The following is a 26468-nucleotide window of genomic DNA, read 5'->3' on the forward strand; positions in this document are numbered from 1 at the left end:
TCAAAGGGCTCAATTTCCATTATTGCGTGAGCAGTAGAATTTGATGTATTGAACCAGTTTAAAGGATCTTGTCTATGGCAAGAGTTTTAGTTTGATTGGTACATGTAGATATCTTTGTTAAGGCTTATACGTTATAGTGGTTGTTTTATTTCTTGTTTGTAATTGGTTAGCACTGCTGCCTCACAGTGCCAGGGACCTGGGTTCAATTCTGCATTGGTTTCCTCTGGGTGCTCCGATATCCTCGTGGTTAAGTGCATTGGCTTTGCTAAATTCTCACTCAGTGTACCCAAACAGGCACCGGAGTGTGACGGCTAGGGGATTTTCACAGTAACTTCATTGCAATGTTAATGTAAGCCTACTTAGACAGAGTGGATAGTCAGAAGCTTTTTCCCAGGGTAGAAGAGTCAATTATTGGGGGGCATAGGTTTAAGGTGCAAGGAAATGAACAAGGCAGATTTTTTTAGACAGAGTAGTGGGTGCCAGGGGAAGTAGTGAAAGCAGATACGGTAGTGACTTTTAAGGGGCATTTGGACAAGTACATGAATAGGATGGGAATAGAGGGATATGGTTCCTGGAAGGATAAATGGTTTTAGTTCAGTACAGGCAGGCTTGGAGGGCCGAACAGCCTGTTCCAATGCTATAATTTGTTCTTTGTTCTTTGTACTTGTGACACTAATAAATGAATTTAAAAAGTAAATAAACTTTAATACAGGTGAGATTGGCAGCTACAAAAATATGTGTGGAAAGGAACTACAGGGCACTGCTCTTTCAGACTTTTCCGTCAAGCCAGCCACGAGTCACACTGATTGTTTCCATCGACTGTGAACACTGATCCCAACTGAACCTGTCTTCACTACATCCCCCCCACTGAGACTGAACAATTCCTTTCTCTGCTACTTGCCCTCAGGGGGTGGATATCTGCAGTGCAGCACAATTTACCTGATCACTATCAATTCAATTTAGCACTAATTAATCACTGTCCAGCCAGTGTTGACTGAGCCGAACCTTGGCTGATAATCAGCATCCTTTCCTTCAGCTTTGCAGCCTGAGTGAGCACTGCCTTGACTGATTGGTGTGCTGGTCTGTTGGCCATCAGGATATCTCTGTCACGTGACCTCTGCAAACTTCGAGCCAGACTTTATCGAGGGTTCAGGATTGGTCCCTGATGTTGGGAAGGTCAGGTGATAACCGAACATGAGCTGTGATTGGCTAATAGCCAGTCCGTCCTGCTCAGGCTGTTGACCAGTCCCTGACAAAGGGAATGTCAGCTGGTACCTGAGTCCAGGCTGTGATTGGCTGGTGCCCAATTGCCAGGAACTGGCGGGCTCCCAGGATGTTTTGATTGGCCATCAGGAGATTGAGTCTGGGGGATTCCTCGCCATTCTGGGAGAGAGGATTAACACTGGACTGCAGGACTTCATAGGAAGCATTTTAGCAAAGCTCTGATGAAAACATTTTCAAAAGTTAAGGACACACAAAAAGAAGTACTTTTGCTTCTACAGTTGCACCATTTTTGCTTCAGGCCAGAAACCATTTCAGCTGGGAAATTGGAGAGTTTGACCTTTTCCTGACTGTAGAAAGGTTTTAATATACATTTCCTCAATTTTCTACAATTCCATTAAGAGGTCAAAAGAGCGGAGAAAGTGAGGGATATTATCGTTGCCCCTGATTGACCTCTTGAACTGCAATTTTCAAATTCATTGCAGACAGCAGAGACAATATCCCACAGTTTTACTGGAGAAATCCCCTCTCATGGCTAGGATGTTAAATGTATTTGGAGCCATAAGCTTACTGTCTCTCTGTAAAATTGTGAAGAGGTCAGTGAGGACAGATGCCTGGTGGGAAGGCCACTTGAGGAACTTTATGCCCACCCACCACCTGCCAACCTGCTGTCGTGGGAATGTAACACTGCCCTATGATACTACCAGGAGCTGTTGGATTATGAGTTCTCAAAGAATCCCTATTGTGCAAAAAAGGCCATTCAGCCCATCAAGTCTGCACTGACTATCCTTTTAGAGCATTCCACCTAGGCCCTATCCCCATAACCCCATATAATTACCCCGCTAATGCTCCTAACCAAGGGGCAATTTAGCATAGCCAATCAACCTAACCTGCACATCTTTGGACTGTGGAAGGAAACTGGAGCACCCAAAGGAAACTCAATCAGATACAGGGTGCAAACTCCATGCAGATAGTCACCCAAGATTGGAATCAACCCTGGGACCCTGGCACTGTGAGGCAGCAATGCTAACCACTGTGCAACCCTTTTTGTTTTTTTTTAATACCAGTGCGACCCAAAGCCCCCTGTAATTTGCATCAAATTCCTACAGTGCAGGAGGCCATTTGGCCCATGAAACTTCATTTTATTTAAGTGCCCCATGATACATTTGTGCCTCACTGGAGTTCCAATTCACAGTGAATGCAAAGCTATCACTCAGTCTGCACGCTTAACAGTACAGCTGTTGCTGTGATGAACACTTTAATCACAGGAAATGGTACATTTTCAAGAATGAAGAACATTCTGGAACAGTTGGTGTTTCCAAAGACAATGTTCTTTCATGGGTTAATGCAAGAACTCTAATTGCTTTTTTCAGAAGGGACATCCATCTAGAAGAAATGATGATGAAAAAGTATTGAAGAAGCTGGAAACACTCTTTACCCTGGTGGATTATGTACAAAGGGGGGGTCACTTGGTAATTATTTGGCTCTGGAAAAAAAAAACCATGCCTGGAAACCATATTTTTTAAAAGTTGGTTGATGTTTTGCTTTGAGGAGCAGGGCTAACTGCTTGTGAAAGGAAGACAGCAGCCTGTTTGCAGTCCAGAGAAAGTCCACAGCCAGCAGTGAATACAAACTGCCTCTCTGTCTGGCATTGAGTACCTGCAAGTACTCCTTGAGCCTGACTGTGGTGATTGGCCCTTTAAGAGTGAGCAGAGTGAGGGTCACCTGCCCTGTGGGAACCAAAAGGAAATCAGAGCAGGGAATTACACAGGGGTTGGAGTCTTCTTAGGAGTCATCTTATCATTATCCATTGACCAGAAACTGACTGGACTAGCCATATAAATAAGGACCACCACACACCCCCCCCCACCCCCCAAACCAAGCCTATCCACAATCTACAAAGCATAAGTCAGGAGTATGATGGAGTGCTGTCCACTTGCCTGGATGAGAGCAGCCCCAATAACAGAAATAGTTTGAGGATAAGAGGTAAACCTTTTAGGACAGAGGTCAGAGGGTGGCGAATCTGCAGAATTCACTACACCAGAAAGTAGTTGAGGCCAAAACGTTGTGATTTCAAGAAGAAGTTAGATGTACCTGCCTTCTTGAACTGCTGTAGTCCTGAGGTGTAGGCACATCCGCAGTGCTATTAAAGAGGCAATTCCAGGATTTTGACACAGCTACAGTGAAGGAACGGTGATACGTTCAAGAAGCTCAACATTATTCAGGATAAAGCAGTCTGCTTCATTGCTACCCCTTCCACAAATGTTCAATTCCTCCACCACTGATGAACAGTGGCAATAGTGTGTACCACCTACAAGATGTATTGCAGGAACTTACCAAGATTCCTTTGGCAACACCTTCCACCATGTAGAAGGACAAGAGCAGCAGATACCTATCTGACTTGGAAATGTATCACCGTTCCTTCACTGTAGCTGTGTCAAAATCCTGGAATTGCCTCTTTAACAGCACTGCGGATGTGCCTACACCTCAGGACTACAGCAGTTCAAGAAGGCAGGTACATCTAACTTTGTCTTGAAATCACAACGTTTTGGCCTCAACTACTTTCTGGTGTAGTGAATTCTGCAGATTCGCCACCCTCTGACCTCTGTCCTAAAAGGTTTACCTCTTATCCTCAAACTATTTCTGGGCACCTTCACCACTGGGAACATTCTTTCTGGCTAACTCTGTTAGAATTTTATAAGTTTCTATGCGACCCCCCGCCCCCATCACTCCTCTAAACTCCAATGAATACAATCCTAACTGACTTAGCCTCTCCTCTTACTTTCAGTTTAGTTTCTCATCAAAGTGAAGTGGATGCTTGTTATCTTTTATTGAGGAGAAAGGGATTTATAGATGTAGGGCGGTGAGATCATATAACTCAGTATTTCTATCTGTGTGCTCAGGTAAATGACCCATCTTTACTTGGGCCACAATGGGGAAGAGCATGGGTGAGATTCTCCAGTCTCCCAGCCGTGTGACGATGACACATCGTTTGCAAGCGGCGGGATTCTCTGGTCCTGCTGCTGTCAGTGGAAATTCCAATTGACGTCACCCCACACCAGCTGTAAACCCACGGGCAGAGGTGCGCTGCTGGTGGCACCAGAGAATCCCACCAGCCTGAATGGCTGGAGAATTCCGGCCAGTATATTTCCAATCCTGTGAACCAAAACACTTTCCCAAAACCCATGGCTGTTATTCTCATCAGGGGCACAATAGCAAGGGGAGGAGCAGGACAGGTGAGTAAGTTTTTAAGTGAATGTGAAATCGGAATTGTAGAATTAATAGGAAGCATGATTGTTGGAAGTAGACTTGCCAACTCCAGCTGGACATTTAATGGGAGATGGCAGTCGAAGGGCCATCACAAAAATATCCTGGATGTGGCACCCTGGCAAGTATGGCACGAGCAGATGAAAGTAATTCCTCTGATGGGAAAAATCAAAGAGGAGACAGTAATCCTAAAGTTAGAGTTATACCTGCCAAATGGGCACTCCACTGCAATCTGCTACTTTCAAATGGTCAGCCTTTACACAGTGCCAGCTGACAAAGTGTTTCTTGGCAGCAACGTTCTCATTCAACTGATCCCGTGTTTGCGGGCACAGGAGCCTGCAAGGTAGTGCACAGGCATTGTTCTGTGTTTAAAAATGTGTCAATGACCCTGCGAAATTATGAGAGAGACGACGCTTTGAAGAAATTAAGCACATCCAACAGCAAGGTTTGGGGATGCAAATTGGCTGGCCTTGTGTCTCCAGCTGCCTCATCAAAAATCTTCCCTTGGGGGAAAAAAAAGGCCTTTTCCTGAAGAGCCTCCAGTAACTGCTTTAGGACTGGCTGCGATGGTTGATCAGCAAATAAAGCACTGAGAGTGCAGGCCCTGCATATGCGCACATACACTGTCAGCTACCTGCACTAAAGATTCAGCAGTGTGTGTGATGGCTGTTTCATAGTTCACTGGTACAACTAAGAGGTGAGACTTTGATGCATCTGTCCCAGTTGCTGCAATGGCTGGTCTCTTGCTGATTGTTCCTGTGGGCCATCTTTCATGTAGACTTCTCTGGCTTGCAAATATTCCTTGGCCAAGTCCACAGTAAGGCCTCTCCAAAATGACATTGTGTAGTTTGAATCACTATCCAAGGCATCTTTTGGCGCTTACTTCACTGTAGGTCCAAATTGTTGTTTTAGAACTACCAATTTCAGCTCAATGAATGTCATGTGCCTCAACGCCCTTCACTTCAGGACTGGGTTTTGGTGGCTTGCTAGTATCTTCTTGAGAACAATTCAGAGATAGGCAATGCTGGTTTTGTTGGTGGCATTTACAGTCCATGGCTAACTCTTCATAACCCACAGCTTTGAAGAGTCAACCATCATCCTTCCTGCAAAGAACTGGATCACATTGATTATCTTGGAATGAAAGCATTATGTATAATCCTAGGGAATAACTCTTTGACATGGATGACTGTCTGGTAGCAGTTACATGCTATTTACATGTTGTTGGAATAATAGACCACCTTGTTTAGATATATTCTAGGATCACTGGCTGGGACAAAAATAAGGAGCAAACACGTTGCTAATATGAATTTACTTTAGAGATGTAACCAATATAGTAACGTTTTAATTTTATTGACTGCTGTTGGTTAGTACTGAAGTGTGCGTGGGAGATATCAAGCAACTTGCCTGACTCCTGTGATATCCCCTGGAGGTTCCTGCAAAGTATCTGTGGCATAAACATTGAGAGTAGTGATGACCTTAACTATGGATAGTTGACTGTCTCTAGATCTTCAAGGATTAGGAGACACATTCCAGCCTCAGCCGCTATCTGATCCCTTGTGTCATTCTCTGTAGCTGACTCTGTTGTGATAAATTTGCTGCCTATGGTGGTTTGTTCCAGATGTGCTGTGTCTCTGTTTTTTGTTGTACTCCTTAGTCACCATCCTCTCAGTTAAACAATATCCAAGACCATAAGATAAGAACAGAATTTGGCCACTCGGTCCATCGAGTCTACTGCACCATTCGATCATGGTTGATATGTTTCTCAACCCCATTTGCCCATCTTTTCTACATAACCTTTGATCCCCTTATCAGTCAAGAACCTAGCTATCTCTATCTTAAATGCGCTCTGTGACCTGGCCTCCATAGCCTTCCGTGGCAATGAATTCCACAGATTCATGACCTCTGGGTGAAGAAATTTCTCCTCATCTCGGTTCTGAAGGGTCATCCTTTTACTCTGTGCCCTCGGATTCTAATCTCTCCTACTAATGGATACATCTTCTCCACATTCATTCTATGCAAGCCTTATAGTATTCTCTAAGTTTGAATGAGATTCCCCCCTCATCCTTTTCAGCTCCATTGAGCACAGACTCAGATTCCTCAAACACTCCTCATCCATCAAGCCTTTCATTCCCAGGATCATTCTTGTGAACCTTCTCTGGGCTCTGTCCGAGGCCAGCACATCCTCTCTTAGATACGGGGCACAAAATTGCTTGCAATATTCCAAATGTGGTCTGACCTTCTCACCTGCTATGTGTCTAAATGTTCCTTTCAGCTAACTAGCACATGATCGCACATAATATTCAAAATCATATTTCCTTTCATTTTTACCTTCCCTCCCTTCTTGGCAAAACTTCTCAAGATTAGCCTTTTAACAATGCTTCTAAGCCAGAGATTCTTTGTTTGCACTAATCTCTGTGAATATATTATGGGGCATGACTCAGACCATTGGTAATTCCTCCCTGTCTTGCCCCATTCCTTCTTTATGCAAATCCATTTTGGCGTCAAAATTAATGTAAAATAAAATGTAATCTTAAATTATTCATGTCTTCTTTGTAGAAACATACATAAACAATAATGACACATGGTGTTCAAATCTTCCACAATCTAGGATTCGAAATGACTTACTGAAATTGAATAGTATCCCATTAATTAAGCGTTTTAATTAAACACTAACAGACAGCGTGGTGCAACTGCAACTCTGAAGCAGTAACATCTATCCACAGTTAAATGTCAGGACAGCTGTAACTGAGAGATTTTTGGCTAGCATCCAAGGGTATTGTGTAATTGAGTACAATATTCATCCAGTGCTCTTAATCCAAATTCCTGTGCACTGATCACTCACTGACTGCGATCTAGAACTATGACAGACTGGTATTAATAATCAAAGTCAATCTGCATGTGAATAATAAAAATTTTCTCAATTGGCCAGAACCTAGTGGGCTCTAAATTACAAATTCTAAGTTACAAATTCAAAAGCCATCAGTTGCAAATCATTCTCCTTGCATTTCCCCAGCGTGTTACAGCTATTGTTCTAGGTTTTTCAGGAAGCTGGCAATTAAAACAAGACATTCGGTTGAAAACTGATCCTGATCATCTATCACAGTATTTTAAAACCTTTTCACCTGATGTATAGGTTGTGAATAAAGTAGAATCATGGAACCCCTATATTGCAGAAGGAGGCCATTTGGCCCATCGAGCCTGCAGCGACAACAGTCCCACCCAGCGCCCATCCACATAACCCCATATGTTTACCCTGCTAATCCCCTTGATACTAAGAGTTAATTTAATATGGCCATTCAACCTAACCTGCATGTGATTGGACTAATTTTTTAGTAGTTTAATTTACTTTAAACACATTGCTGTGTTTCTTTTTTCTATTTTCCTTCTAAAACAGAGATTTTAAACTGTGCCCTACACTAAAACAGATATTTTAAAGTGCCCCATTCTAAACAGAAATTTTAAACAGTGTTCTAAACTAAACAGATTTTAAAAGTATCCGACACAAAAACAGAGATCTTAAACAATGACCTACACTAAAACAGATCTTAGTTTAAATATCAGTATCACAAGTCGGCTTACATTAACATTGCAATGAAGTTACTGTGAAAATCCCCTAGTTGCTACACTCGGCACCTGTTCAGGTACACTACAGAAGAATTTAATATGGCCATTGCACCTAACCAGCATATCCTTCAGCCTGTGGGAGGAAACCAGAGCAGCTGGAGGAAACCCATGCAGACATGGGGAGAATGTGCAGAACCTGCACAGTGAGTGACCCAAGCCAGAAATTGAACCCAGGTCCCTGGCAGTGATGCAGCAGTGCTAACCACTGTACCACCCTGTTGAATGTTAATCTCCTGCTTTGTGTCATGGGTTTCCTCAGAAGGACAATATATTTGGACAAGACCTTATTGCAAAACATAAAAGGTTTAGATTCTTGGCCTAAAGGCCACCTTTAGCATGTGTAAACAATTGGCTCAACAATAATATGGCCCGGATGACTTATCTGATGAAGATTTAAAATATCGAAGCGTGAAACTGTTCAAAACCAAACTAATTCCTTGTTGATTTTAAGGGCAGGGATCATCTATGGGAATTAGTAATTCCACTCACTATCTCTCACCCACATTGCCTTAAACATTTCCTCGTGGGCATTGGCAGCTGATATTTCAAGCTGGGTACAGGCCTGAAGTGCATTGAGCTGACACCAGTCACAGATGTGGTCTGCCGAGCAGTACCTGCATACAAACAGTGGGGTGAAACATCCTTCTCATTTCCAGAACTGCTAATTGTCTATTCAGTGCCAATAGGGATAGATTCCGGCAGTGACAAAATTAGCTCTAAAATTGTCACGCAGGATCCAGAACCTGCCATAGACGGAAAATGGTCTATCAGAATTGTCTGACAGAACTGTTTTTTTTTAAGTCTTTTAAGAGCATGTTTCTTTACCAAGGTGACCCATTTTCTTGTTATTTTTCCTTCCCAGGTGTGTATTGTACAAAAGCGCGACACAGAGAAAATGTATGCGATGAAGTATATGAATAAACAACAGTGCATCGAGAGAGATGAAGTCCGAAATGTGTTCAGGGAGTTGGAGATCCTGCAGGAAATTGAACATGTTTTCTTAGTAAACCTCTGGTGACTATCTCATGTTTCATTAAATATGCATTGTGGCATTGTGATGTTTGTTTAAAGTTAATGCCCTTATTTCTCGATCCAAATGTGACCTTAGGTTGTGAGACGCTCTTTGTCTGGTGACCTGTGTCAAAGCAATTTGCAAAGTAGCCATTGTCCAGACTTTTGGATGAGCAACCCAATTGAGGCAGCAAGTTGGCACAGTAGTTAGCACTGCTGCCTCATAGCGCCAGGGACCCAGGTTCGATTCCTGGCTTGGGTGTGTGGAGTCTGCGTATTACGTGTGGGTTTCCTCTGGGTACTCCAGTTTCCTCCCATACTCCAAAGATGTGCGGGTTAGGTTGATTGGCCATGCTAAATACTCCTTAGTTTTAGGGGGATTAGTAGGGTAAATATGTGGGGTTACGATGATAGGGCCTGGATGGAATTGTTGTCGGTGCAGGCTTGATGGGCCAATTGGCCTCTTTCTGCACTGTGGAGATTTTATGGCGGACAGTCTCACGGGAAGATCTCACGGGAATCAGGAAACAAGATTCTCGCTGATGACATCTCAGTTCCCAATTTTCCCGACTGGCGGACAGTCCATCAAGCTCAATCCCTGATCCAAATTGTTAAAATTCCATTCAGATAAGCATTGAAGATGAACATTGGCAGAGCTCTGAGGTTATTTTTGAGTTTTAGGCATTTTTTGTCGCAGAAGATGTTGTTATCTACTTAATATAGCCAAAACCAATGGAATAAGAGCTGACAAGTCTGTGTGGGTTTGATATATTGTCATACCCAACACAGCTTCCACCATGGCTTGATTTGCAGCTTGTCTTTCTGTTGGAGACAGTTCTGCAGTAATGAGTAAAATCTCTTCTTAAAGTCTTAGGGCTCCCAAATGTCACTGTTAATTTAAAAAAATATATAGTGCATTTTAATGATATTGGTAAAGCTGGTAAGTTTAACTTAGACGGTTTAAAGAATAAGCCTTATTCTTCTCATACGGCAAGGTGTTTCAACCTAACCAGTGGCTAGGAGTTCATTTTTATTCTTTTTCAGGGTGTGGGCATTACTGACTGGGCCAACATTTATTGCCCCTCCCTAATTCCCCTGTTAAAGTGGCATTGAGCCAGCTTCTGGAACCGCTGCAGTTCATGTGGTGTAGGAACACCCACAGTGTAGTTCGGGAGGGTGTTCAAGGATTTTGTCACAGCAACACTGAAGAACAGTGACTTGGTGGGGAACTTGCAGATGGTGGTGTTCCTATGTGTCTGCTGCCCTTGTCCTTGTCTTCCGAGATTTAGAAAATAGAAACTGGAATAGTTTGTGATACAATAACTGAAGTGATTTCTGTCTGGAACGAATATCCTTGAAAACTTGAGTTGTGTCGATCTGAAAAGCCATCAGCTACTAAGAATTATTGATTTATTTGCGGTGGTTTGTATTTCTATCAGCCTAGACTTAGTGAATTACTACAAGCCTCCTTCGATAGACAATGTAAATGTAGCTTCATCATTTCCCACACAAGTATGCTGCAGTTTTCCTTCAAGCACGTCCATCAATATCTTAGTACTATCCAATGCTCGGTTACCATTTTGACATCTTATATCCTGACCTGTTGAATTCTGTCAAAAATGAGGGGAAAATGCGGATAGAACTGTGTAAAAGTGAAGTATTATTTATTTTTAAAAAGCCCTTCACAGCTAAGTAAACAAACGTCACAAGCCCTTGAAGAATGTGATTAAGAGCGTTGCTATTACTTGGTGGCTCTATCTTTCAGAAACTTCCACTTCTCTTACTTTATATTTCTAATGATTGCCAGAAAAAATTCTCGGCTAGCTCCTATAAACTAAGACAGACGTGAATCAACAGAAAGTGGGAGTTTAATGGGAGCTTCATAACAAGTGCAGAAAATTCATCTTTGACCATTCTTAGTATGTGGGTGAAATGATAACATCAATCAACACCAGTGAAAGTAAAAACGTGTATTTTAATAATGTCCTTACCATGATTTTAAAAAGAAACAGTTTACCCAGGAGCATTTTTAAACAAAAATACACATTTAAGCTAAGGAAGGAAATATTAGACCATGTCATTAAATGTTTGGTTAAAAAGCTAGATTTCACTGAGTGTCTTAAAGGAGAGGTTGAGAGGCTTAAGGGGGACATTTCAGACCTTAGGGCCTACTGGGCAGAAAACATGGGCACCAGCGCTGGGACAAAGGGATTGGAGATATGTTGAGGCCAGAGTTGGAAGAACTGAGTTCTTAGAAGAATAGGGAAGGGTGAGGCCATGTACAGATTTGAACACAAGTGGCGGAATTTAATCCAGATGGTAGCGAACCAGTGAGATACCCATGTCACCTCCTTTGGGTGAAGCCTGCAATACTAAGTGCGAGTTGGGCACTGAAGTGATCAGTGGTGAGTCTTCTCCAAGTTCAAGAACGCAAAGGTTAACAAAGGGTGAGTGAGGACAGAATGGGAGTCATGGGATGGGGGTGATAGGAGGAGTGATGTTGATAGAAAGGGCAGGGGCTAGCTGCCAGCAGCTCCGCCCTCCCTCCCTGATGCTCGGTTCCATGCACTGAATGCCTGACGACAAAGACTCGTCAAGAAGCCTCTTGCAAACACACCATGGTTTGTTTTTTGGGTTCTCCGAGTAGGAACTGCCTTACTTTGTTCCTGTGGAGCAGCACGGAGAGGCAGCGATTTTTGGGCGTGTGTGGAGGTCGCGATTGAGGTAAATTTTCTTTTTTAAATTTTAACTTTTCATTTCTAGTTAAAGTTGCGAGCAGCTGTGGTGTTTTTTTTTTCTTTTTTTTAAATTAGTTAGAAACCAGAAGTCGTCACTAGGAGGCTTACCGGTATTTGTAGTTTTTTTTGCGTCTCTCTGACCCTATAAATTGGTACAGAGAGGACACCCGATCCTCTACACAGGTAGAGAATCCCACCCTCTCCCCTCCTCTAACCTAATAATAAGTGTGTGGGAAGTTTTTTTTTCCTCCTGGAAATTGTTTCAGAGATGGCAGTTCAGGCAGTAAGCTGCACCTCCTGCGGTATGTACGAGGTGAGGGACACCAGTAGTGTTTCTGCTGATTTTACCTGCAGGAAGTGTGTATGCTTGCAGCTTCTGGAGGAGCGTGTTAAGGAGCTGGAGCTGGAATTGGAGGAACTCCGGATAATTCGGGAGGTTGAGGCAGACATTGATAGGAGTTACAAGGAGATAGTCAGTCCTAAAAATGAGTCTTGGGTAACTGCTAGGAAGAGGGGTAAGAAGCAATTGGGGAGACAATCCCCTAGGGCTGTTCCCCTCCAAAATAAGTTTTCTGTCCTGGAGGCTACAGTTGAGGAGGAATCAACTGGAGATAGCCAAAGGGAGCAGGTCTCTGGAGGTGAGCCTGTTGTGAAGGCTCAGGTGGATAGGGGAAGTAAAAGATTGGGCCTGGTGATTGGGGACTCCACAGTTAGGGGGACAGATAGGAGAGTCAGAGGTAATGGTAGGGACTCAGGGCTGGTGTGTTACCTCCCAGGGGCTGGAGTCCGGGATGTTTCAGAGAGGGTGTTCAGGACTCTTAAGGGAGAGGGGAGTCAGCCCCAAGTCATAGTTCATGTGGGGACGCATGACATAGGGAGGCTAAGGGAAGGGGATATTAAGCAGAAATTTATGGCGTTGGGGTGGAAACTTAAGGCCAAGTCAGACAGAGTGGTTATCTCGGGACTCTTGCCTGTGCCACGGGATAGTTTAGAGCGGAACAGAGAGAGGGAAAGTTTGAACTCGTGGCTGAGGGGATGGTGCAGGAGGGAGGGGTTCAGGTTCTTGAACAATTGGGGCTCATTCTGGGGAAGGTGGGACCTCTACAAGAGCGATGGTCTACACCTGAATCAGAGGGGAACCAATATCTTGGGGGGAAAATTTGCAAAGGCTATGCAGGGGGGTTTAAACTGATTCAGAGGGGGGGTGGGATCCTGAGTAGCAGGGATGAAAGTGAGGGGGGCATAGATGGGGACTGCAATGCACGGCATCGTGGGGGTGGAGCAGAGCATGGTTTGAAATGCGTATACTTAAATGCGAGGAGTATTCACAATAAAGTGGATGAACTTGCAGTGTGGATCAGTACCTGGAACTTTGATGTTGTGGCCATTTCAGAGACATGGATAGAGCAGGGACAGGAATGGTTGTTGCAGGTTCCGGGGTTCAAATGCTTCAGTCGGAGTAGAGAAGGAGGTAGAAGGGGGGGAGGGGTAGCATTATTAGTCAAGGATTGTATCACAGTGTCAGAGAAGAAGTTTGATGAGGACTTGTCTGTTGAGGTAGTATGGGCTGAGATTAGAAATAGGAGGGGAGAGGTCACCCTGTTGGGAGTCTTTTATAGACCTTCTAAAAGTTCTAGAGAGGTTGAGGAAAGGATTGCAGAGACGATCCTGGATAGGAGTGAAAGTAATAGGGTAATTGTTATGGGGGACTTTAACTTTACTAATATTGATTGGAATAGCTATAGCTCTAGCTCATTAGAGGGGTCAGTTTTTGCACAAAGCGTGCAGGAAGGTTTTTTGACTCAGTATGTAGATAGACCAACTAGAGGTGAGGCTATATTGGATTTGGTGCTGGGAAATGAGCCAGACCAGGTGTTAGACTTGGAAGTTGGTGTGCATTTTGGTGATAGTGACCACAATTCGGTTACGTTCACCTTAGTGATGGAAAGGGATAGGCATGAACCTCGGGACAGTAGTTTTAGCTGGGGGAAGGGTAATTATGAGGCTATTAGGAGAGAATTAGGAAGCATAGGTTGGACTAGGACACTACAGGGGCTGGGAACATCCGAAATGTGGAGTTTATTCAAGGAGCAGCTACTGCGAGTCCTTGATATGTATGTTCCTGTCAGGCAAGGAGGAAATGGTCGAGCAAGGGAACCGTGGTGCACTAAAAAAGTTGATTCGCTGGTTAAAAGGAAAAAGGAGGCTTATGTCAGGATGAGACTTGAGGGCTCAGGTAGTGCGCTGGAAAGCTTTAGATTGGCTAGGAGGGAGTTAAAGAGTGAGTTAAGAAGAGCTAAAAGAGGACACAAGAAGACTTTGGCTGATAGGATTAAGGAGAATCCTAAGGCGTTCTATAGATATGTTAAGAACAGGAGATTGGTTAGGGCAAGATTAGGGCCAGTTAGAGACAGCAGTGGGAAGTTGTGTGGAACCGGAAGAGATTGGAGAGGCATTGAACCAATATTTCGCTTCGGTATTCACGCAGGGAGACATAAATGTAGCTGTGGAGAACACTGGGTTATAGGGTTGTAAACTGGATAGTATTGCAGTTGATAAGGAGGATGTGCTAGATATTCTTGAGGGTTTGAAAATAGATAAGTCCCCTGGGCCGGACGGGATTTACCCTAGGATTCTCTGGGAGGCAAGAGAGGCGATTGCAGAGCCTCTGGCTCTGATCTTCAGGTCGTCGTTGGTCGCAGGTATAGTGCCAGAAGATTGGAGAATAGCGAATGTTGTCCCATTGTTTAAGAAGGGGAACAGAGACTTCCCCGGGAATTATAGACCGGTGAGTCTTACTTCTGTTGTGGGCAAAGTTTTAGAAAAAATTATTAGAGATAGGATTTATAGTTATTTAGAGAGTAATGAATTGATTGGAGATAGTCAGCACAGTTTTGTGAAGGGTAGGTCGTGCCTTACTAACCTTATTGAGTTTTTTTGAGAAAGTGACCAAAGAGGTGGATGGGGGTAAGGCAGTTGACGTGGTATATATGGACTTTAGTAAGGCGTTTGATAAGGTTCACCATGGAAGGCTTCTGCAGAAAATGCAGATGTATGGGATTGAGGGTGATTTAGTTAATTGGATCAGGAATTGGCTAGCTGATAGAAGACAGAGGGTGGTGGTTGATGGAAAGTATTCGTCATGGAGTTCAGTTACAAGTGGTGTGCCTCAGGGATCTGTTTTGGGGCCACTGCTGTTTGTAATTTTTATAAATGATCTGGATGAGGGTATAGAAAGATGGATTAGTAAATTTGCTGATGACACCAAAGTCGGAGGAGTGGTAGATAGTGAAGAAGTGGTAGATAGTGAAGAGGGGTATCATAGTTTACAGAGAGACTTGGACAAGTTGCAGAGCTGGGCCGAGAGGTGGCAGATGGAGTTTAATGCGGAAAAGTGTGAGGTAATTCACTTTGGCAGGAATAACAGATGTGTAGAGTATAGGGCTAATGGCAGGACTCTGAATAGTGTTGATGAACAGAGGGATCTAGGTGTATGTGTACATAGATCCCTGAAAGTTGGGAATCAAGTAGATAAGGTTGTTAGGAAGGCATACGGTGTCTTGGCGTTTATTGGTAGGGGGATTGAATTTAGGAGCCGCAACGTCATGTTGCAACTGTACAAAACTCTGGTGCGTCCGCACTTGGAGTATTGTGTGCAGTTCTGGTCCCCACATTATAGGAAGGATGTGGAGGCATTGGAGAGGGTGCAGAGGAGGTTTACCAGGATGTTGCCTGGTATGGAGAGAAGGTCCTATGAGGAGAGACTGAGGGATTTGAGGTTGTTTTCTTTAGAAAGAAGGCGGCTAAGAGGGGACCTTATTGAAACATATAAGATGATTAGAGGTTTAGATAGGGTGGACAGTGATAGCCTTTTTCCTCGGATGGAGAAAGCTAGCACGAGGGGACATAGCTTTAAATTAAGGGGTGGTAGTTATAGGACGGATGTCAGGGGTAGGTTCTTTACCCAGAGGGTGGTGAGGGATTGGAATGCCCTGCCTGCTGCAGTTGTAGATGCGCCTAGTTTGGGGGTGTTTAAGAGATCCGTGGATAGGTTTATGGATGGAAAGGGATTGGTTTAGGTTAGAGGGTCTTTGCTTTTTTAATTGGTCGGCGCAACATCGTGGGCCAAAGAGCCTGTTCTGCGCTGTTATGTTCTATGTACTGGTTAAATACCAGCAGCAGCAGAATGAAGTCCTTAACTGGACATTAACCGTGCACTTAAGGGCCTCAACTGGCAGCAGGGCAGGAAGGCAGTCCATGGGCCTTCTCAGTAGATAGGTGGTGGGTTCCCCGCCTGACGCCCTGCAATCTGATTGTGTCCCTCACCTGTCTTCAAATCTCCATCAGCTCACTAATGCCTACCCAAGATAAGAATGTTAAAATAGAGACTTTGGTAAACTGGGAGCTATTGTGGTTCAGAAGCAAGTAAGGTGATAAATGAATGGCACCTCATGTGTATTAGAATAGAAGTAGCAGTGTTTTTAATATGCTCATATTTATAGAATGTGGACAAGAACCAACCTGGCAGTAACAGCCTGATGTGGAGATGCCGGCATTGGACTGGGGTAGATACAGTAAGAAGTCTCACAAGACCAGGTTAAAGTCCAACAGGTTTATTTGGAGCAAAAGTCAATAGCTTTTGGAGTGCTAGCTGCCTCTTCCTCATCTGACGAAGGGGCAGCCAGCACTCCAAAAGCTAGTGGCTTTTGCTACCAAGTAAACCTGTTGGACTTCAACCTAGTGTTGTGAGACTTCTTACAGTGACAGCCTGTGCCAGAGGCAATGCCAGGGAACTAGCCAGGCATGTCCCTCTACCCGCACGGATTATACTTACCCTGGCACTCCAGCCAGATCCCCCTGACTGTTTCCCATCTTAACAAACCTACCGTGAAACTTGTCAGCATGATGTTAAGTTGGTGAGGTATCAATATTCTGTGAAGGAGGATAATTTGGAGGGAAAGCCCTTTAAACGCACGCAAGTGAATTAAGTGTATTTAAATAAGGTCTGGGCAGATAACTCAGTACATCGTGGGGAGGGGAGAATCGGGAACTGAGATGTCATCAGCGAGAATCTTGTTTCCTGATTCCCGTGAGATTTTGCACTCGCGTCACTGTTGGTGGACAAAGGCGTAAAATCGCCCCCATTGAGTCTTGCTGAGGTACATTTAGCAATTACAACCAGAGGCTGTTCACACAATTATTTCTATATCATACCACCAGACAAGGAAAAATCTTGGCTAACTCCAATTCTATTTATATCTAAACATCAAAACCTCCCTCACTTGTATGGTATAGTGTTGCCTAATGTGGACGCCTTTACCCACCTGGCCATTGAGGGAGCTACTTATTCAATGACAATTGCAACCCAACTTCACTGTAAAACTGAAACAAAGTTAAAGTTTATTTATCAGTGTCCCAAGTAGGCATTCATTTACACTGCAATGAAGTTACTGTGGAAATCCCCTAGCCTCCACACACCAGTGTCTGTGGGGGTACACTGAGGAGGAATTTGGCGTGGCCAGTGCACCTAACCAGCATGACTTTTAGACTGTGGGAGGAAACCGGAGCATGCAGAGGCAACCCACGTAGGCATGGGGAAAATGTGCAGATTTGGCACAGACAGTGACCCAAACTGGGAATCGAACCCGGGTCCCTGGCGCTGTGAGGCAGCAGCGCTAACGAATGTGTCACTGTGCAATATGGTTCTGAATTTGTCAATTTGAACACACAGGACACAGTTTAAAATTGCAAATGACTGCAATAAATTTCAGCAAATAGCTGTGGTATGAAATCCAGAAATAATTTCACAGAGATACACTTCAAGGCATTTGAATGTGACAGATTTGCTTGAACTAATTCTAACAGAGGTAAATTTGCATCTTTATACGCAGTGCGTTGGATCAAATTGATATAGTTCACTGTGTTGGGTCATCTTCAGACAGTTTAAACAAAGTCACGGCAGTTCTAAGGTAACAGTAAAAGACAGAATGGAAGAAGTGATCCAGAAGTTACAAACCTGTAATAGTAAAGACATGGCATTATAAATTGTGGAATTGGCTGATGACTGTAATCCTTTGCGACATTGCAGTGGAAATATTGCCAATAGAAATGGAAAGCAGATGCATTTAGGAATGAATTAAATCAAAATGATTATTCACATTTTAATTCAGAAAAGTTGCTGCAGATGGAATATCTGCTCTGCTCACAAAGGGAAGGAATAAATTGCAGGGTCCAATGAACAGACCAAATATTTAAATTCTGTTATAAATGATTGGAAATGTATGCTTCCTTCTATAACTCATAAAAGCACATCCATGTAAGTAATTCCAGCACACTAGTCACTAATTCCATCATAGAATCCCTACAGTGCAGAAGGAGGCTATTGGCCTATTGAGCCTGCACCGACAACAATCCCACCCAGATCCGATCCTTGTAACCCCACATATTTACCATGCTAATCCCCATGACACTAAGGGTCCATTTAGCACGACCAACCAGCCTAACCCGCACATCTTTGGAGTGTGGGAGGAAATGGGAGCACCCGGGGGAAACCCACGCAGACAGTGACCCAAGCTGGGAATTGAATCTGAGTCCTGGGCACTTTTAAGGCAGCAGTGCTAACCACTGTGCCAACGTGCCACGTCTGTGAGTGTTTCCAGCACACTATTCATGAATTCCATCACGTGCAATCCTTTACCCCAAAAGCAATTTCTTGGAAAATAATTGTAGAATGTAACTTTATCTACTGTTACTTTGATCTGGTGTTTTGGAATTTAAAAGGAATATTAGGCTGCAATTTTGCATCAAAAAATTACATATCAGAATATCCTGTTCACCCAATCTGTGTTAGGTCTTATCCTGTTTTTAATGGGCAGGTGAGTCTTGAGATGGGCTGGCCAAGAAAGACTTTGAAATCAGAGTGGAAAAATTTTAATTATTTTTGATGGTTAGGGAGATTGGAATCAAAGTTTTAAAATTGCTTTATGCATGTGAAGAATCTTTCAATTGCATTATCTCTGCTTGACATATTATGGGGATCTCAAGGTATATAAGGTATTCTATACATATAGGTTTAAAGCGTATGGGAAAAAGTTTAGAGGAGATGTGCGAAGCAAGTTTTTTACACAGCGGATGGTGAACGCCTAGAATGCATAGCTTGTGGAGGTGGTGGGAGCAGGTACAATAATGGCATTTAAGAGGCGACTGGACAAATACATGAACAGGATGGGAATGGAAGGATACAGGCTCCATAAGTGCACACAGTTTTAGCTTAGGCAGGCATCATGATCGGCGTAGGCTTGGAGGGCCAAAGGGCCTACTCCTGTGCTTTACTATTCTTTGTTCTCTGTATAAACAGTAGCAAAACAGGAATGATTGAGAGACACGGTTAACTGGGAAAACTCAGAAAATATGTGAACAGCCTGTAGTAAGTGGGTAAGTCAGGTTGGTTTGGGAATATAGTCAATAGATATTTGAGCCATATAGAACAGGAAGACCATAAGATGTAGGAGCAGAAGTAATCCATTCGGCCCATCGCTTCTGCGCCACCATTCAATGAGATCATGGCTGATCTGGGATGATACTCTTAGAATAGAATAGATTCTGTACAGTGCAGAAGGAGGCCATATGGCCCACTGAGTCTGCACGGACAACAATAGCATCCAGGCCTCATCCCCATCACCCCACATATTTACACCACTAATCCTTCTAACTGACGCATCCCAGGATATTAAGGGACAATTTAGCATGGCCAGTCAACCTATCCTGCATGTCTTTGGACTGTGGGAAGAAACTGGAGGAAACTGGAGCACCTGGAGGAAATCCACCCCGACACAGGGAGAATGTGCAAACTCCGCACAGACAATGGCCCAAGCTGAAAACCCAAATCCCTGGAGCAGTGAGGCAGCAGAGCTAACCACAGTATCACCGTGCCGATCTTCAACTCCGCTTTCCTGCCTTATCCCCATAACTTTTGATTTCCTTACTGATTAATAATCTGTCCATCTCCACCTCGAACGTGCTTAATAATTCAGCCTCACTTCCGTCAGAAGAAATTTCTTCTCATCTCTATCTTAAGTGGGTGACCCCTTGCTCAAAGATAATGTCCTCTGGTCCTAAATTCTCCTGCAAGGGGAAACAAGCTCTCGGCATCCAAGGTTGTGCTTTGATCTCAGGATCTCAGGTCTGTACTGAGGCAGCTGAACTCAGTGAGCAAGGTGTTACATTAGCCTTGATTATCCAGCATTCCCCTGCTAGAAACGTAAGCAGCGATTTTTTTTTTCTGGTTCTGCCGAAGGCGATTTCCCCCCCCCCTCGCCCCCCGCCTGTGGCAGGTTCCCCACAATGTACCCAGTGAGCAACGCAAATTGTCATTGACATCAGCAGGACTGGAAGATTGCGGTGGCAGCCAATGACAAGACACCTCCACTGCCGGAAACCACCATGGGTGGGGGCAGAGGTGGAGTGGGAGGGTGGGTGGCGGATCCTGGCCTATGTGGTTAACCATAATGCCCCTTCCCTGGTTGGAAAAGCTACTGACTCTGTCCCTTGCAAGAAGCTGGGCAGCATGGTGGCACAGTTGTTAGCGCTGCTGCCTCTCAGCGTCAGGGACCTGGGTTCGATTCCTGGCTTGGGTCACTGTCTGTGCGGAGTCTGTACGGTCTCCCCATGTCGGCATAGGTTTTTTCCTGGTGCTCCAGTTTCCTCCCACAGTCCAAAATGCTGGTTAGGTGCATTGGCCATGCTAAATTGTTCCTTGGTGTACCCGAACAGGTGCTGGAGTGTGATGATTAGGGGATTTTTCACAGTAACTTCATTGCAGTGTTGATGTAAGCCTACTTGTGACATTAACAAATAAATAAAAGCTAATTTTGTAAGATACAGGATGGAGTCCTTGACCTGTGGCATTGTAGCCCAGCCAATGGACAAGAGAGAAGGGAGAAGGTTGATACAGTAAGGAGTGAAACAGAATCTAATTTCAGTAACGATCCTTTAATGTCACACTTCCATAATTCAGTTGTGTTCTCCATAAAATGACTTATGATATTGAAAAAAATTAGTCCAGTAGGAAAGCGTCAAAACGGGGTGGCATGGTGGCGCAGTCTTTAGTAGCAGGGACCCAGGTTCAATTCCAGCCTCAGATCACTGTCTGTGTAGAGTTTGCACATTTTCCCAGTGTCAGCTTGGGTTTCCTCTAGGTGGTCTGGTTTCCTCCCACAGTCCAAAGATGAGCGGGTTAGATTGATTGGCCATGCTAAATTGACCCTAGTGTCAGGGTGATGAGCAGAGTAAATTAGGGTAATGGGAATAGGGCATGGGTAAGATTGTGGTCGATACAGACTTGCTGGGCCGACTGGCCTCCTTCTGTACTGAGTGATTCTATGATTATGCTGCTTTGGATTTTGGTGATTAATGTTTGTGGCTCTATCCTTTGATCAAGCTTATTAGGAAACAATATGGATAGCTTCTGGTCAAAATGCTCTCGTTTAAGTTAAACGATTTCAAACACAATATGTTCTTTCTGCCAGTGGCTCCACCAGATTTACCCAGTAGTTAGCTGAGCCAAAAAAGCCAGAAGTCAGCAAATTCAATCTCTATTCCAAGCTGAGTTTGCTGGTTACATGGTGTGACATTGGGGTGCTTTATTCGTGTCAGTACTGAATGAGACAGGGAGGTGAAATTGTCAAGGGTTTTTCATTCTGGTCAATGTCAGACATTCTTTAACGAGCATGAGGATGTCTGTGGGGGTGGGTGGAAGGTGAGGGAACAATGAAAAGCAAGCTGTGATGCCTGTTGTAGTTAAGTAGCCTGCCAACATTTATTGTCAAGGCTCAGGGTTGACTGCTGACCACTTAGGAAAGGTGCTGGAAGAACTGTTGACCAGGGGAGGAAATTGGGAAAAAGATGAAAAATAAACAGAAATATTTGCTGGAAAGTACATGTGATAGTGACAGGTAGGGAAACTCTCTGTCTATAGGCTGCTCTGTAGTGAGTATTTGATTGCTTGATGGTAAATGCCAGTTTGTGTCCTCCTAGTGATTCACTATTTCCTGACCCTCTTGTAAAGCTTACCTTTGTGTGTAGTTGTGGACCACCAACTGTTTTTTTAAAGTTGTAAATGCACAAATCGTTCGAGATTTATAATACACAAAGAGGCTATTTGATCATGGCAGCTGTACCAGTGTTTGCGGGAGCAATCCAAAGCTGAGACCATCAAAGCTAACTCCAGTTGATCAATATACAAACATAACTAGCTACCAAATCCCAGCTAAATTCACCAAGCAGAAAGCGATTTAAGCACATTCGCTACAAAATGCGATGAGACCTTAACTTTGTGTACAGCAGGTAGTGATGAAATTGTTTTGATCATAGATTCCCTATGGTGCAGAAGGAGGCCATTTGACCCATCGAGTCTGCACTGACTCTCCAACAAAGCATCTTACTCAGGCCTACCTGCACACACTCCCTGTAACCCCATACATTTACCCTACTAATTCCCCTCACATGCATTTCTTGGGACACTGAGGAGCAATTTAGCATGGCCAATCCGCTTAACCTGCATATCTTTGGACTGTGGGAGGAAACTGGAGCACAGAGAGGAAACCCACGCAGCCACTGGGTGAACATGCAAACTCAACACAGTCACCCAAAGCCAGAATCAGATCAAGGTCCCTGGAGCTGAGAGGCAGGAGTGCTAACCACTGTGCCACCCCTATTCAATGGTGCATATGCTCACTTAATCTGGAGTAATTGTAGGTGGATGCAGACTAGGGATGGCCAAAATCAGACAGCGTTCTTGTGATCAGCATGCAGTAACTGCTGCTGGAAATGCAAACATGGATGTCAGGTCTGGACAGGATTTGACACAGCCTCCACAGCCATATAACATGCAATGTTCATTGGTAGATATGTTTTCAATTTTAATGTGCCTGTCACAGGACGTCTCTCACTGAGATTCAGTGCCTTCGGCAGCCATTGTTTACAACATTGGGTTTGTTGCTCTATCGAGAATCCAGAGGCACACTATTGGTCAGGGATCATTTTGAAAGACTGGGACAATAGCAGTTGGAATTCATTAAGGAGGATTAATACATACTTATGATGTAAAAGAAATAATAAATGCCATGGACAACACATTAAAAAATGCCTTCATGGTAAGGATGCCATAAGGAAGCAAAAGATATTTGAAGAAACTGGACAGTAGTGTAAATTAAAAGTTGACAGACCTACTGCAGTGGTTGCATTTGTCGAAGTAAATCTACCAATATCTTAAAAATGTTACATCTGTGTGGACTTAAATCTGTGCCAGTCACACTTCTATCACAGATTCTCTTTACCTGCTCCCAGGGTGATATAATTATATCTACACCAAGTAGGCTTGCATTAACACTGCGATGAAGTTACTGTGAAAATCCCTTAGTTGCCACACTCCAGCGCCTGTTTGGGGACACAGAGAGAATTTAGCATAGCCAATGTACCTAACCTGCACGTCTTTCGGACTGTGGGAGAAAACCCATGCAGACACAAGATAAACGTGCAGTCTCCGCACAGACAGTGATCCAAACTGGGAATCGAACCCGGGGTCCTGGTGCTGTGAGGCAGCAGTGCTAATGACTTTGCCACCCCATAGTCTTCAAGATATTAAGGTGCTTTGATATTTTTATAAGGGGTGCAACTTGCTACAATTTCCATTGCAGACTCTAAATCAAAGTACAGATAATTAAGAATCAGTCAGAACTCACAAAACAAGCAGCTATTTGTTTAAAAGAAAAAGCAGAAGAAGAGAAAATAATCTGGAACTATGTACCCTGGAAGTTTGACAATTTAAAGGAACCACAAAAAACAAATTAATTTTTTTAGTTATTGAATGAAAAGCAGAGTTTATCTCCACCACCACCACCACCCCCCCCACCCCGCCACACACAATGGTGTAACCGTGAGATTTTTAAAAAACCCAAAAATGTTAGAACCATCAGACAAAGGTTACTAATCATACATTCCTACAACGCCATTCGGCTCATCGAGTCTACATGGACCACAATGCAGTCCAGCCCCTATCACTGCATCCCCATCTATTTACCCTAGGGGCAATTTAGCATGGCCAGTCAACCTAACCCTTTACGAATAATTTGGATGGGCCAATTCATCAAAATTAAATTCACATTACTTGTTCATTTGCTGCATGACCTATTGAACTTTTTCAACATCTTCTGTTTCTGCAAATGCTCAGTTCATAATACAACACAAAAAAGGTAACAAATTGAAACAAAATGAGTCAAAGAAATATGAGATGTATAGTGAAAAGTTATCTTAAGTTTTTTTTCCATGTAAGAAAGCTGCAGTTAACAGATGACCCCAAAACATTCATTAATAGCATATATTCATGGATAAAACCGCAGTGATAAAAATGTTCTGCTCCGTTTCTGTCACGAGAATGATTAAGTAGCTAATGGAAAGATGATCACTGCAGGTCATAGCTTGACAATTTTAATTAGTTCCTATAATGCATTGCTACTACGTCATGACTCTCAAGATTCTGAAAATTGTAAATATAACTGTTAATATCACATGCAGCACCTAAAGTTAACCATTACATATTTCAACTGCATTGGACAATGGGGCTGATGACTTATTGGGAATATGACTGGGTGAATACTCCCGAAGACCAGGCTAACACTCTGGTCACGTGAGTTCAAATCCTACACAGCAACCAATGGAATTTAATCAATCTGAAAGTAAAACTTAGTCTTAGTAATGGTGAGCCCGGATTACGAAACAATACTGACCAATTGTTTGGTAAGTACAATTACCAAATTGTACTTGGTAATTGTACAATTACAACTGGCTGAGTTCAGGAGGACTTAGCTGCCAGACTGGGCTTGTGGCAGCTGATGAGAGAGCCCATGAGAGAAAATCCTACTTGACATCACCCTCACCAATCTAGCTGTTGCAGATGTAATTATCCATGATGGTGTTGGTAGGAGTGATAACAACACAGCCCTTGTGGAGATGAAGTCCCATCTCCTTCACACTGAGGATATGTCTATCACATTTATCACAATGAATGGGATAGATTCAGAACAGATTCAAAAGTGGGCGTGCATCAGGCACCATGAGCCATCAGCAACAGCAGAATTTTAATCAGCCACAGACTGTAATCTCACGGCTTTACCATCACAGCAAGCATTGAGCCTTGTACAATGAAGAGTGCAGGAGGACATGTCAGGTACAGCACCTGTCATACCTAAAAATGATTTGCCAACTTGATGAAGCGGCAATGCTCACATGCCAAACAGTGGTAACTAAGACGGAGCTAAATGATCCCACAACCAACAGATCAATTCAAAGCTGTGCAACCCTGCCACATCCAGTTGAAAATGGTGGTAGACAATTAAACAACTCACTGGAGAGGTAGCTCCACAAATATCCCCACCCTCAGTGATCGAGCGCCCAGCACATCAGTACAAACGACAAGGATAAAGCATTAACAACCATCTTCAGCCAGCAGAGTCGAGTGAGTGATCTATCTCAGCCTTCTTCTGATGTCCCCAGCATCACAGGTGCCAGTTTTCAGCCAATTTGATTCATTTTGCACGATATCAAGAAACTGCTAAAGGTATTGGATGCAGCAAAGGCCATGAACACTGACAGCACCTTGGCAGTGGTACTGAAGACTTGTGCTTCCAAGCTAGCCACTCCCCTAGACGTGGCATTCCATTACAGCAACATCACTGACACCTACCCGACAATATGGGTATTGCCCAGGTATGTCCTGTCCACAAAGAACAAGACAAGTCCAATCCAGGCGATTACCACTCCATCAGACATCAGCAAAGTTCTGGAATGTGTCATCGACAGTGCTATTAATCGGCGCTTAATCAGCAATAATCTGCTCACTGATATTAGTTTGGATTCCACCAGGGTCATTCAGCTCCTGAATCCATTACAATTTTTGTCCAAAAATGGAAAAGAGGAGTTAGTTAGTGAGAATCGGGGAAATGTCTCCGCTGGTTGGAGTTGTACGCGGAACAAACAAGGATGATTGATTGTGTGTGTTTGTAGGCCAATTATCACAGCCCTAGGACGTCACTGTAGATTCATCAGAATGTTACCATGGGTCCAAGGGTTAGACCATGAGGAGAGATTACAGAAGCCAGGCTTGTATTGACCTGGAATAGCAAACATTAAGTAGGATGCAATTGTGGTTACTTAGAGTTTGAAAACAATTGATAGGATTATTGGAGAAAAACATTTTCCACTTATGAAGGACTCTAGTACAAGGTGACATAATCTTATATTCAGAACAGGTCATTCAGGAGAGAAGGTAGGAACAACTCTTTATGCATGTCTTGGTTAAAGTGTGAAATTCTTTCACAAACTGCAGTAGACGCCAGCTGATTTAATAACTTTAAATCTGAGATCGACAGATTTGGTGGCCAAATCTATTAATTGTTATCAAGCCAAGGCAGATAGAGGGAGTTAAGATGCACATCAGACATGATTTCACTAAATGGCAAAATGGGCTTGAGGATCTGAGTGGCCTCCTCCTGTTCCTATTTGATGAACTAGATCATGTTCCAAATACATGCAAAATAACTGCTTTTGCAG

The 26468-nt window shown here is 43.6% G+C and overlaps 1 protein-coding gene across 3 annotated transcripts in view; it reads left to right on the top strand.

Moving 5' to 3' along the window:
- stk32c (serine/threonine kinase 32C) overlaps positions 1 to 26468 on the top strand; it is a 320164-nt gene that overhangs the window by 216794 nt on the left and 76902 nt on the right. For all 3 annotated transcript variants that reach the window (XM_080205598.1, XM_080205599.1, XM_080205600.1), the window contains exon 3: positions 8975 to 9126. In XM_080205598.1, coding sequence (XP_080061724.1) covers positions 8975 to 9126 — 152 coding nt within the window. The remainder of the gene's footprint in view (positions 1 to 8974; positions 9127 to 26468) is intronic.

The sequence above is a fragment of the Carcharhinus amblyrhynchos genome, chromosome 17 (assembly GCF_965287045.1).
Source record: "Carcharhinus amblyrhynchos chromosome 17, sCarAmb.v2.hapA, whole genome shotgun sequence".
In the NCBI taxonomy this organism is placed as follows: domain Eukaryota; kingdom Metazoa; phylum Chordata; class Chondrichthyes; order Carcharhiniformes; family Carcharhinidae; genus Carcharhinus; species Carcharhinus amblyrhynchos.